Source organism: Microcaecilia unicolor, chromosome 3 (assembly GCF_901765095.1).
Source record: "Microcaecilia unicolor chromosome 3, aMicUni1.1, whole genome shotgun sequence".
NCBI lineage: Eukaryota > Metazoa > Chordata > Amphibia > Gymnophiona > Siphonopidae > Microcaecilia > Microcaecilia unicolor.
The window spans coordinates 436,191,698-436,205,720 of record NC_044033.1 but is presented as its reverse complement, the minus strand read 5'-3'; the positions used below and the strand labels follow the sequence as shown (position 1 = coordinate 436,205,720).

The 14,023-nt window shown below is 41.2% G+C and overlaps 1 protein-coding gene across 1 annotated transcript in view; it reads left to right on the top strand.

The window, feature by feature from the left end:
- CPSF3 (cleavage and polyadenylation specific factor 3) overlaps positions 1-13,358 on the top strand; it is a 59,429-nt gene extending 46,071 nt beyond the window's left edge. Inside the window, exons 12-18 of the mRNA XM_030198885.1 lie at positions 236-344; positions 3,560-3,658; positions 3,997-4,091; positions 5,766-5,853; positions 6,873-6,942; positions 8,739-8,835; positions 12,659-13,358. Coding sequence (XP_030054745.1) covers positions 236-344; positions 3,560-3,658; positions 3,997-4,091; positions 5,766-5,853; positions 6,873-6,942; positions 8,739-8,835; positions 12,659-12,757 — 657 coding nt within the window. The 3' untranslated portion in view covers positions 12,758-13,358. The remainder of the gene's footprint in view (positions 1-235; positions 345-3,559; positions 3,659-3,996; positions 4,092-5,765; positions 5,854-6,872; positions 6,943-8,738; positions 8,836-12,658) is intronic.
- Positions 13,359-14,023: the final 665 nt, after the last annotated feature.

Here is a 14,023-nt window from a genome sequence, read left to right as displayed (position 1 = left end):
AGCATTGGAGCCTGTGCTAGTCCATTGACCCTTCCTGCTTTGTGATTTTTGCCTGTATTTTCAAATGCTGGGCCTTGCTGTTCCTCCTAACATGGGCACTCTGTTTTCTTTCCTACACTAGTGTATCTCACAGATTCTAATCCATTTTAAAGAAGCTTTCATGTCATTAAACTATTTTGATGATTTTGTGAGTTATACTTCAGCATCATGCTTTTTATTATGTTTTTGGGAATAGGTTATGGGCGTGTTAGCTGACAAGAAGCCAGAACAGGGACAACGCATTTCAGGAATACTCGTGAAGCGGAACTTTAACTATCACATACTGTCTCCATGTGATCTCTCCAGTAAGTAAAAGAGAAATATCCTTACTCATTATGGTCTGGACTTAGATTTTTAATAACAATGGAGAAAAAGCATTGGTGTGTTTGAAACTGATGAATCTGTGTAGCAGTAAAGCAGGAGATTGACCATGTTCCAGTTAGAAGCCTTTTTTTCATTGAATTATAGTCCCTGACAGATCCAGAACATCTCTTTTGACTATCATTATAGTGATATTACTCTTGTATAAAATTCAAAGCTTTTCTTTTCATTTCTTCTTTATAATTTCTCTGAATTGTTTTCCTTGTGAGCAACATCACTGTTTTCTGTAGTGCTAGGGTGACAGCATGCTGTTTCTAGTGGCTCCACTGAGCTAGTGCAATTCTGTGGTGCTCACACCTAAATTATAGGCACATATTTGACTTAGTATACTAATATTCTATAAAAGAAAGTAGGCACCTTCCTTTCCTTTGTAGACTAGGACCACATAGATGCCATGTTTACAGAATTAAACCCTAATTGTTCAAACCAACTAGATTGAATTTTACTTGCCCTGATAAATTTATAGCTAATTCCTTCTGTTGGAAGGGCAAATCTTAATCAACAGTGAGGCATTATATTGAGAGCAGTATGCCTAATGTACATCTGGTGTATGCCTGAAACATCAGCATCTGTAGATGTCATGAAATGCCTAGCCACCCACCTGGGGCTAATCCTACGGGCACTTAGAGGGTCTGTCCCCAGCACAGCTCAGGTCTGCCTGCACCTGGGCATGTGCTCTACACTAGCACCCTTTTCCCACCTACTGGGTCCCAACCACCTCTGGGCAATTGTCCTGTTCTCAAGTTATCCCTGGTAATTTCTAGGTTACTGGGGCCACAGTCCCACAGACCCAACACACAAACCACCAGGATTCCTAGTCAGTCCAGTCAAGCAGAGTCAATAAACTAAAAAAGGTTTATCGTCATTAAAAAATATTGAAAAGTGAACTATAAAAACAGATGGAAAATAACAGGCAAATAACAGGTAACTGAATAAGGGTCAATTAAAAAAACTATCTAAACATTTTATCACTACCTGGATAGCACCTGGGAAGTACAGGAAATGTAACTGCTCACAGGGTCTAGTAAAGAGGTCTTTATCTCTCTACTTCCAAACAGAGACTGGTGAAAAATCCAGTATTTCCATACTGAATTTGAGCTCCTGGGCCAAGTAGAGCCCAGAACAACATTTTTTTAAAAGTAGCTGTCCACATCATTGCAGGTTACTTTCTCTTTGTGTTAAACTAAAGAAGGAACAGTTGTTTCTCTGCAGCAGCTTTAAACATAAAACATGCACCATCTGCTGACCAAACTAAAGAAATACACTTCATGAGATATTCTTATAATTTGCATGCTAGAAAATTCACCATTTCACCACAGGGGACATTTGTCAGGTCACAGCAGGTAGCAGTGTTGAGAATGTGAGCACTGCAGCTGCACTCAGTTCTTTCTTGAAGAGAACATTTCTAGAGGTAAAGAATATGAACCACAGCCTCTCTCTAGCTAGATCCATTTTTCCTGCCCCTTAGAACAATGTTTCTCTACCTCTTAAGTAGCAAGTACCCCCAAACCTCTGCTAATATGCTCTACCCCTAATAAAAGCAATGATCCCAGCAGCATATCAAAGTTTAACCATAGTTTTGAAAAACCGAAAGGGAAAGAGACACAGAGGTGGGTGAGACAAGAAGGGACAGATGCCAAGATAACGTGAAGAGGAAGAAAGATTATGGCAACTCTTTTTCTAAGAAAGGTGTGTCTGTTGCCCCAACATAATACCTTCTGCTCCCTGTCGCCAACACCAAACAGTAGCAGTGTTTTTATAAGGTATGTGAGGCTACAATAGCAATTAGGGCTCATTAGTCCCAATATAATGCCTGCCTCAGAAATACTACCAGTATACCCCCTTTCTCCCCCATCCTCTATCCAACACCAGTATTCCTTTCCCTAAACTCCTCTATTACTCTGGACACTGTGCCCAGCAGCTTCAGCACTCTCTCCATGCCCTACATCTGATTACTCTGTTCCACCCCCTTTACCCCCGTCCAGCACCAATATTTCCTTCTGAACATAGCCACCCCCCCTTTCCCACCCAACACCAGTATCCTCTCTTTCCCCCTGTAGACTGTACGCAGTGATTTCCCTCCACTGCCTGCCATCCCTTCTCTCTGTAACCCAACACCAGTACCCTGACCATCTCCTCCTTTCAGCCATGCAAACAATGCCCAGGTGTTCTCCCTATCTCTTTCCTCCCTTTGCCTCTCACTTCCCTGTCTTTCTCATGCCCACACTGCTCTGTCTCTTTGTCCATTGCCCCTTTCACAGCAGGCTTAGACAGTGTGACCATATAAAAATATTACTTCCTTCTATCTGAAGCAGCTCGAGTTTCTTCTTCTGGCAGCAGCAGCCAACAGCGGCATACCATGGGTTTCTAGTGCTTGGGAGTGGGGGGTAATGATTTCATCTCTCCTCAACCACCATTTTTCTCTCTCTTCCCTCATTCTGTCCTTTTCTCACTATCTTCCTGCTGTTTACGTATTTCCTTCTTGTTACTCTTAATCACTTTTCTTTCGCCTTTCTTTTGCCATTCCTTTCCCCATCTCTCTCCTTATTCCTAATCATCTCACACCTTCTCATTACTCTCTTCTACCACTTCTTTTCCTCCCCCATCTCTCTCCGCATTTTCCTCCATATCTCACCTCTGTTCTCCCATTCCTTCCCATCTCTTCCCTTCCCTGCCTTTCAGCCTACATGAAGAGGGAGCAACATAGCTATGGAGCAGAACCATCAAAAAAGGAGCTGGCTTCACTGTAGGGCAGTGGCCAGGCAGGATCAATTGTACTACTTAGAGCATGGGCCACAGAGACTCAATCCCCACAGCTGCCTTCTCTCTTTGCTGGTGGTCTTCCTTTTTCAAAGGAGTGTGTCTGCAAGAACTCCACCGACACATGGCCCATGTTGCGAGTTAGGAGACATAGAAAACAAATAGCATAGTGCTTCTCTTTGTTGCTTACTTGTTCTGCTCCAGGGACAGCACCTGGGATCTTTTCCCTACCTTCCCCCTTTGGAACTGTGCACAGCAGAGGTTGAGAAATGCTGCCTTAAAGCACAACTCACATTGAGGATGGGTTTGGAAGGGCAGATAATCAAATCTAAAATCTGACTCTTAAGTGAAACTATTCACTTCTGTTTCCATTTTTCAGGTTATACTGAATTGGCTATGAGTACAGTGACGCAGACCCAGGCCATTCCTTACTCTGGTCCCTTCAGTCTATTACACTTCCAGCTTGAGAAACTGACTGGTGAGTGTCATTTATCAGCTCTCAAAAGCACCTTTTCTCTGTTGTTGCAAGTTGCTCCATGAGTTCCGCCTGAGAGCCCAGAAAAAGGTATAAAACTAGCAACTTGCAAGGAGAAATTTGTATATGTGTATGTTTGACTCTGTGTACACACAATTTTGGACTTTTGTATATATTTTTTGGTGTTGAAGGAATGATGAAAGATTGAAGGTTTGTAGGCTGAGATGGATCTGCTGCATTGGGAGAAACAGGGCTGGCAGTGCTCCTGTAAGACGCCTCTCTTGTTGCAGGTTATTCCTTGTAATGTATACTGTAGTAACTTTGTATTTGAATTTCCATAGGTGATGTAGAGGAATTAGACTTACAGGAGAAGAAGGCCTTAAAGGTTTTTAAAAGTATCACTGTGCTGCAGGAGCCAGGCATGATAGTGCTAGAGGTGAGTGTGACTAGTCATCCGTTCCCAAATGATTACTGACATCTGAAAAAAAGGGACCCATGTAGTTTGGAGAGTTCATGTACATTAGCATCTCGGAATAGTTGTGTTGTGCCAACAGAAGGAAATGGTACCTGCAAAGAATCCCATGTACTCCAGAATTGGGGTGATTACCCACACTCTGCTCTATAACCGAATTAAGCCATCACGGCTCTTGAGGGAGAGCAGATGCTCCCCAAAACAATGGAGAGCCTCAGAAATTAAACTGAAATGAAAAAAAGAAGCATCTGTAGATCACTTTAACAGACAGCTTACTTGTGAGAGATTTGTGATTACTAGTGCTGCTTTATATTGGTATGAAAGAAGCCTGCACCAGGATGAATGGGTTTGGTATAAAGAAGTTGTTTGAAAGTTGGAGAATGAAAATGGTGCTTCACTTCATAAGTTAGGGAAAAGGTTATCAAGCCATGTTAGGGCCTTAAGTCACATTATTAGCCTCTTAACCCAACTCTTTGCCGCTGGATGTAGTAACAGTACATATCTGGGTTTTAAAAGGGTTTGGATAGGTTCCTGTAGGAAAAGTTCATAGTCTGCTATTGAGACAGACATGGGGAAGCTACTGCTTGCCCCAGGATTGGTACCATGGAATGTTGCCACTATTTGGGTTTCTGCCAGGTACTTGTGACCTGGCTTGGCCACTGTTGGAAACAGGATACTGGGCTAGATGGACCTTTGGTCTGACCCAGTATGGCTATTCTTATGTTCTTAATTTCTTAGGACTTAAAGGGCTATAATACAGCTTGTCTTACTCTGCCACGGTGATATTTAGGTCACCATGGATTACATAGCAATAAGTTGCAAAACAAGCAAATGCATGTAAAGCAGCTTATTACCATGTAAAGACCATATTGTGACTTGCAGTGTGCATACTGCAAGTCACATTATGGGTATAAAATCATAGTAAAATAACCTCAGCCAAAAGCTGTTCCAAGAGCATTGGGCCTCAAAGCTATGGCCCAGTGCTCTAGGGCCAGAGGCTGGAGAGGACTGTGCTGTGCCCTCTTCCCCCCCCCCCCCCCCATTTCCCATTAGTGGCCTAGTGGTCTTCAGGCAGGAGCAATCCCGTTGCTCCTACCCTGGCTGGCACCATCTCCAAAATGGTGCCTCTAGAGGTAGTCTTGCACTTCTTTCGCTAGAGTTCATGTTTCCTTATACAGAAATTGTACCAGCCAGGGCAGGAGCAACTGTGGATCACTCCTGCCCAAAGACCACTAGTGTTCCAAGGAAACTAATAGTAGGCCTTTTTGGAGGAGGGTGCCTCTTTAGGGGTTGGGATGAGGGGAAATGATTGGGGGAAAGTGATTGGGGAAGAAAGGGGCAGCACAGCTTTTGAGGCCTGTTGCTGCTGGAATAATGCTGTTTGCAAGGTTACTCACAAGCAGGGTTATTCCTTTACCATAGTAGTCAGCAACTTGAAGGCTTGTTATACCACAGGTTGCTGACTGCTGTGGTAAATCAAGGTGCAGTAAAAGCACACCTTTTAACGTACCTTGATAACTTTCCTCCTAAATTGGTTATTTTCCTTTGGTGGTTGAATCTTGCTTTTCACTTCTACAGCTGCACCTTCACTTGTTAAGCCACGTATACAACTAAGAGTTTATCTTGTCTTCTTCCTAGTGGGTAGCAAATCCTTCCAATGATATGTACGCTGATACAGTGACAACAGTTATCCTGGAAGCCCAGTCAAACCCCAAAGTACAGAAAGGTATAATTCTAGTGTATACTGCTTGGTTTCTGTGAGTGGGAATATGGTGGACTCTGACCAGAAGCTGCTAAAACTGGGAAAGAGACCTGAAATCTGTGAATGGGGACAATGTTTATTATAATCCCTGTCTCTCCATTTGTGCTTTGTACAGCTTTACCATATATAAGAATGATGTGTAGATCAGTTACCGAAACTTGTTGCTGTCTAGATAAATGAGTTTGACTTGAAACTATGGGATACGTTTCAGAGTTCTCATTAGAGAGGTGTGGTAGCCGTGTTAGTCCACTTTTAAAGGTAATCAATAGAAATCAAACAAAATAAAACATGGAAAAGAAAATAAGATGATACCTTTTTTATTGGACATAACTTAATACATTTCTTGATTAGCTTTCGAAGGTTGCCCTTCTTCGTCAGATCGGAAATAAGCAAATGTGGTAGATGACAGTATATATAAGTGCATTTTCATTGAATTCCTTTCAGCCTTATACTTCACAAGTTGTTTAATTCTTCTCCAGCTGTTCACAAAGAAATTTGTACCTATATTAAAAAAAAAAGTAGTACACATCCACATAAAACAAATGTTCAAGCCCTTGAAAGAAAGAAAAGCTTTTCTGTGATATTCTTCCTTGCTGACAGACATGTTAACTATTTTAAAGAAAGGTTTACAACCCAGAGTTTACCATTCCAGCTGCAAAGATTTCAGTTGCCACTGAGGAGTGAAAGGTGATCTGCGAGATTGTACTTAGCTTGGCTTCTTAACTTGGTTGCTTCTACATTGCACATGGTATGACCATGCTATATGTACTTGGCTAAGAACTGCAGCTTTGTTTGAGAACTTTAATTGAGTAAGAAATATGGAGAAATGTGCAAGACAGTGATGTTCAATGAGCATCCCCACTGAGCACGTGTATGTGGAGTAAGATGTCTCGCTGTGTTCTTTGCAGAAATGTATACCAGTTTATAGGTATTTGTATGCATTTACTTTAGCCTTGTTAACTGACTGACTTTTACTCTTTCAGGCATTTCATACAGTGTTCCTAAGGAAGTTGATATGGAAGTGTACACTAAGAGACTGGAGATTATGTTTCAGTAAGTTCATATGGTATGGTTAATTCAGATTTGGACAAGGAGTACTAAACTGAGAACAGGATCATAATGCCTGGTGCATAGTATGAGACCTTGAAGGTTGAGAGTGAGTGCGCTTTGTGTGTGTCGTAGCCACATTCTCTCTGTAGAGCAGCTGGGGTACTGTATCTTCGGGGACAGACATGCATTTACCCATGTTGCAGATCACCTTACAGTACTGAGGAAAATGCATTATTGTATGATAAAATACTTTGTGCCACTTGAAGGCTATAAATGTGGTCTGCTCATCCTTGCTTTGGGATAGACAGTTGTACTGTATGCCAAAAAAAAAGGACACTAGGATTTTGAACAAGCATAACAATATAGATATCAATAATCAGAAAACGTGTCAGCAGAAAAGTTATACCAAATATGGTTGGATAAAGATACCCAGATAAAATTATCCAGGTAGCTTTGCCACTCAGAAGGTTTATGAATATTGGAAAAATTAGAAACATAAAAGCTAGACTGAACAGCACCCCAATTCCCTCTCCCAACCACAAAATTAGGCAAAATCTGTAGCTGCTTATCCCCCTCCCTCCCAGCCCCCTAGATTTATATATATATATATATATTTTAATGTAGTGAGCCATCATCTCTTTCAAAATGCCCAACCTGAAAATAAAAGTAATGTAGTGGGTAAGTGAGCCCACTCAACCTCCCCTGATATTAAAACAGTGCAGCAACCAACCTCCTATACCAAACCCTCCAACCTGCAAATTGGAACTTCCAGAAGTGTTCAGGAAGCCCAACAAGAAGAGAGGCTCTTGAATCCACCTGCTGGGCTAAATACAAAGTGCTAGTGCAATAATCGGCAGTACCAGCATTCATTTATTCACTGCACTCCTCTACTGTTTTGTCTCGTCACTAACATCTAACAGGGCAGTGAATAAATGCCAGTGCATCCAAAAACTGTACCAGCATATACTGTTTTAATCCCACAGGAGGCGGGAAAAGCCTCTCCTGCTCCTGCTGGACTTTTGAACCAGCTTTGTAGAGTTGGAGTGGAGATAGAAGTCATTTGGGTGAGTAAGCATCAGTTAGTTAAGAGCGGGAGATCTGCTTGGCCATCTGTTTTGATGGAGTGAGGAATAGGGTGCTCAGCCATGGGAACCAACTTTTCAAAATTATTGGGGGTGCTTAGCCCAGTGGAAATAACCCCTTCCTGGACATATACAAGGAAGTATCTCAATATTGGGGTGCTCAAGCACCCACAGAGCTGAGCCGGCTCCTATGTGCTCAGCCATGGTTACTTTTTCTTGTCTTGGTGTTGGGGCTTGAGCAACTCCTTGTATTAATATATGGGGTAGACTCAAGTGGCCCAGATACTCTCAAGTTAATTATATGAGGTTAGTTTAACGTCATGGCTATCTGGTTAAATTTGAGCCTCATTGCCAAAATGTCTATTTCCCCTCTCACATTTAACTGGATAAATTTTAGTTGGATGTTGAATTGTCTGGCCAAAGACTGCCCGTTTTGTGGGGAATGGGTTGGAATTTAAAATCAGCAATTTGTCCAAGTAAATCTAAAGGTTATTTGGATAAATCTCTGAATATCATACCCAAAAGCATTAAAACATACTAACCTAGGGCAACAAAAGAAACCTTAGAATGAAACCCAAAGAAATACTGTAGGTATAAAATAGTAAGATGCTGTCTCACTGCTTAGGCTGCTCTATATGTTAAAAGTTCCCTCAATCTTTTTTTTTTTTTTTTTACATGTGAACAGCACAATTGTTCACAGTGCTTTGTCTTTTCCAGGGATATGTTTGGAGAAGACTGTGTAACCTCAAAAGATGGCTCTATTCTGACTGTGACAGTGGATGGAAAAAGTGCAAACTTCTCAGTGGACACAAGGGTATGTGTAATAAAGGGTCTTTGGTGAACAGTGTGGTCTAAGTTCTCTCAGGAAAGAAAGATATTCAGTGGCACTTAACCAGTTAATACTGCTAACCAGCAGTCCCCTAACCAGTTAGATTAGGGGAAGTCTGGAGGTGGACTTAGGGCAGAGAGCAACTTATCTGATTAGTGGTGATATTCAGTCCACTAACCACCTAAGTAAGCTCATCAGATTAGGACAGCAAAACAGCTGTCCTAACTTTATGTGGCAGGCCAGTGTCCGGTTAACTTCTGGGTTAGCGGATGTACCCGGATAGTCAATGTCAGGAGCCACGCATGCTCCAGCCTTGAATATCCGGGGTTAGATCAGCCTGTGGCTGGATGCAGATTGCAAGCCACTTATCAGTGCAGGCTGAATATTGACCCCCATACAATTTCTAGATGAAATAAATGATTGATGAAGCAGCAGGTCCAGACATAACAAGAGAGGAGAGGTATTTTAGACCTAGTCTTAAAGCAGGGATTCTAAACCCAGTCCTCAGGAAACATTAAGCTGGTCTGGTTTTCAAGGTATCTACAATAAATATGCGTGACATAAATTTGCATGTACTGCCTCCATTGTATGCATATCTCAAGAATATTCATTGTACTTTTAAAACCTGACTGGTTAGGTATGTCCTGAGGACCATGTTGAGAACTCCTGTCTTAAAGGAATGCAAGATTTGGTGCAAGGGATATCAGTAGTAGGCCATTTGGTAATATTGTTCATAGTGCAATTAACTTTGACTTAATAACTGGAGGGGGGGGGCACACTAAGGAAAACTACTGTTTTAATATATAAATTTCAAAAGGGAGACTATGATAAAATGAAGAAAATTGTATTTACACAGTTTTTATATTCCAAATCCAGTAACATTGATCTTGCTTTGAACTTACCTGAAAAAACTTTTTCAGATATGTTCAAAACAAGAAGACTATGAGTAAATAGCTCGGACCATTAAATGAGCGAAAGGAAAAAAATGGATGCTTGGGGAGGCCAAAGCAATAGTGGGGAAAAAACAAGTTAATTCTTTGCTTCACTAAGGGGGATGCAAGGGATCCATGCCAGAAGTGGTATTTAGTGGTGACGATTTAGAAGGAACTGAAACTAATCTGAACTGAAAACTTATGTGTTTGTATAAGCATATGATAGGTAGGGATTATGATCTTGCTTGGGTGTGTATTAGGCAACATGCCTGTATTTTTTACAGTCTTTTTGTTTTTATATTTGATTTTATATTTTAATGTATGTAATTTGTAATCTTCTTAGGTGTTAGGCAGAGTAGAAATGTCAAAAAATAAATAAATATTCCTCTTTGTCACAAAAGCTGTCTACCAGCAGGTGGAGTTAAGAGAACACAGAATTGAGATCTCATGTGCCCCCTGTGTCTTTGCCCATTCTCTCTCTCTCTCTCATGTGCCCCCTGTGTCTTCACCCATTGTTTCTCTCTCATGTGCCCCTTGTGTTGTCACCCATTGTTTCTCTCTCATGTGCCCCCTGTGTCTTTGCCCATTCTCTCTCTCTCATGTGCCCCCTGTGTCTTTGCCCATTCTCTCTCTCTCTCTCTCTCATGTGCCCCCTGTGTCTTCACCCATTGTTTCTCTCTCATGTGCCCCCTGTGTCTTCACCCATTCTTTCTCTCTCGTGCCCCCTGTGTCTTCACCCATTCTTTCTCTCTCATGTGCCCCGTGTCTTCACCCATTCTTTCTCTCTCATGTGCCCCCTGTGTCTTCACCCATTCTTTCTCTCTCATGTGCCCCCTGTGCCTTCCCCCATTCTCTCTCCTTCATGTTTCCCCTGTGCCTTCACGTAATCTCTCTCTCTCATATGCCACCTGTGCCTTCCCCCATTCTCTCTCTTCCATATGTCCCCTGTGCCTTCATCCATTCTCTTTCTTTCATGTGCCCCTTGTGCCTTTACCTATTCTCTCTCTGAGCCCCCTGTGCCTTCACCAATTCTCTCTCATGTTCGTCCTGTGCCTTCACCCATTCTCTCTCTCATGTGCCTGTCTGTGCCTTCCTCCATTCTATCATGTGCCTCCTATGCCTTTCTACATTGCCTCTGTGTCATGTGGCCCTTTTGCTCTTGCTAGGCGTAGATCATTAGGATCATGACTCTCCTGTGCACAAATCTTGGGAGTAGCTTCCAGTTTCTTTACAAATGAAATTCAAATTTCTTATCTTCGTTATCTTTCTTTGTTCTGACATGCCATCCTACATTACTGCTTTACGTTCCCATCCACACTCTTTGTGCTTCCTCCTGGCCCTGCCTCCTCCCTTCTGTCTTCACTTTGATATTTTCTGTTATCTTCTTTCTCCTACCTAGATGCACTGCCCATCTATATCTGTCAGGAGCTTCCTCTTTTCCTATTCAAAAAGCCTTTCAAATTCTGGCCATTCAAACTAGCATTTTAGAATAGCTCCAGCTCTAAATTGGTTCTACTTGTTTTCATAACCACCTTTTTTTGTTCCCTTCTCCTGTTGCTTTGTAATTCATTCCTTTGGGTATGCGTTTTTTCTTAGTTTTACATCTTAACAGCTGTAAAACATCTTGCTTGGAGCAATAGCAAAGGTTCATGAATGCAAATATTTTTGCTCTTACTTGTTCAGCCACTTCTTTTGGAAACCATACTGGTTTTTATCCCATTATTTTTATTTGCTTCCCTAACAAAAATGTGTTATGTTTTGCCCACAGTTCTACGTTACCCAGATGTCCCCACCCTGCCCAGACCTCCTCTTCTTAATACTCTCCGCAGCGTTTGCTCTAATATTAAACCACAGAGTCTGGTGTTCCCTGGTGTTCAGATAATCACCTACTTGGACATTAGAAACAATTTTATTTGTTGCGTGTGTATGACCTTAAGTTGTATGTTGTGAAATGTCATTTGTTGCATTATGGCTGGTTTTTATGTTGATTGATTTCTGTTGTTTAGTTATTTCCTACCCGTTATTCTTAGAAAGGTGGGATATAAATAAACAAAGATTAAAGTTTCCCAATTTCTTCTAAGTACCAGGTCCCATATTACCCTTCTCTTGTATGTATTTGTCTGAAGAGATCTCTTTCAAAGGAGTACAGGAAGTTTCTATTTTTTTATTCTGCATTAGGGATGCTACAGACACCATGCAGATTAAAATCTCCCAGCTTCTTCATTGTAGTCTTCATATGTCTTTCACTAAATTGCCATCTCTGTCTCACCTCGGGTGGGGGGGGGAGGGGAGGTCTGTAGAATCAACTAGTGTAAACAGAAATGCTATTTTCTTTTCTATGATAATCCAGAATGCTTCCCCATTTGTTTTCACAGTTCAGTTTCTTTGTTATGTATTTTATCTGAAGTACTGCTTCTTACCCCTTTCTGCCTAACCTGTTTTCCTGGACAGATTATGGATTGGTCTGTTGATATCCCAGTCTGGTAGCAACAATATTGAAATCTGTCAGCAGTAACTCGGCATGATTACCACCACCTCCATCTCTAGATAAAAATGTGAATTATAAAAAAGTTTAGCAATCATAGAGCCCAACAAAACAATTTTGAAAAGGTAGTGTGAAAAACCTATGTTCACTTAAAATAGGGGTTTTCAACCCAGTCCTCAGGGCACACCCAACCAATGGGGGTTTTCAGGATATCCCCAACTTGGCTGGGTATGCCCTGAGGATTGGGTTGAAAACCTCTGACTTAGAAGTAAGCAAGAACAAAGCACTGTTGGCCCTGTTGGTTCAATGTTATTTCTCTTGTTGGTGTGTGAAAAGCAGTACACGTACTGGAGTGCTGTAGGAATCTAACATTTTGTCCATGATCTTTCAGACCGTTGAACATGAAGAAGGAATTGATGAAGATGAAACCTTATGGGAAATGGTGGAGTTGGCTGCACAGAGACTATATGAAGCCATTAATCCAACATAGTGAGCACTGGCAAGGTTTTCACTAATTGGGTAACTGTGTCACTCTGTGCCTTTCTGTAGGCATCTAGAGGGCATCTAATTGATGCATATTCTATAAAGGAAAGTAGGCGCCTATTTTCCTTCATAGAATACTCACATAACCAGGTATATACATGTATATGTACTTAGACACAAGCGCTTACACCAGATGTAAAATTGGCATGTGTGTGTGCACACGCACCTTTATTTATGAGATGTAACTCATAGTATTCTGTAAGTTACTGCATCATTTTGTGTCCGTGCCTATGTTCTGCCCAGGTACTACCCATGTGTACACTCACCTATGAACTATGTGCTATCAGAGATATGAGCATAGTTATAGAATAGTGTATTGGCATTCATATGTGCATATGTGCTGGTATTCTAAAGATTTACACATTTGTGGTGCTTAAATGTAGGTGCCCACATTATAGAATTGCCTTATCAATGCAGGGAATGGGATGACTTTGTGCTTGTACATTTTTCTCGACTGTATATATTTTTACAAAAGATATCTGATTGCCAAACTGTTATTAAACATAACTGCATCCATTACAATAAAACCCCTAGGTTATTTTATTATATGTGGTTTGTGGTGTGTATCATTAGAATCATATTTTTATAACTCAAAAAGCAAAACACATTCAAAATTACATTTTCCTTGAGCTGTCTTCAGAACGATTCAGAAAAACCACAGTTCTTGTGCATGATTCAGGGGCATATGGAGTCACCTGAATGGTTAGGGTTATTCATTGGTCTGCTCACTTGCTCGCAATGTGAGAGCTCTAGGAGGTAGTGCTGAAAGTATTTAGCGGTCTACTGTCATAAGGAATGGTTGTTTTATAACGACACCAACATCTACAAAAATTTCAAAAAAGTGTCTGTTTTATAAAGGCATTTTGCTTGTATGTGCCTTTGTAAAAGTCTTCCAGAACTAGTCCCAGCTAATTATGCCAACTCAGAGGCATGTACATGGACTCTGTAAGGATACACACATGTAAAGTGCACACATACCTTGCAACTTTGCACAGGCTTCATCGAAACAGTGTCTTCAGCTATGCCTATGCATGGACCACATCGAAGTACACGTGCTCTCATTGGCAAACTTAATGTGCCAGTGCATATACTGGGACAATTTTCTAATAGCTATTTTCTGCATGTAAAATGTGCTTTATTTAAAATTTGTTTATTAAAGTTTCCAAAGAGAACAAAAAAAAAAATTTCCATCTACATGAACAAGTCAACATAG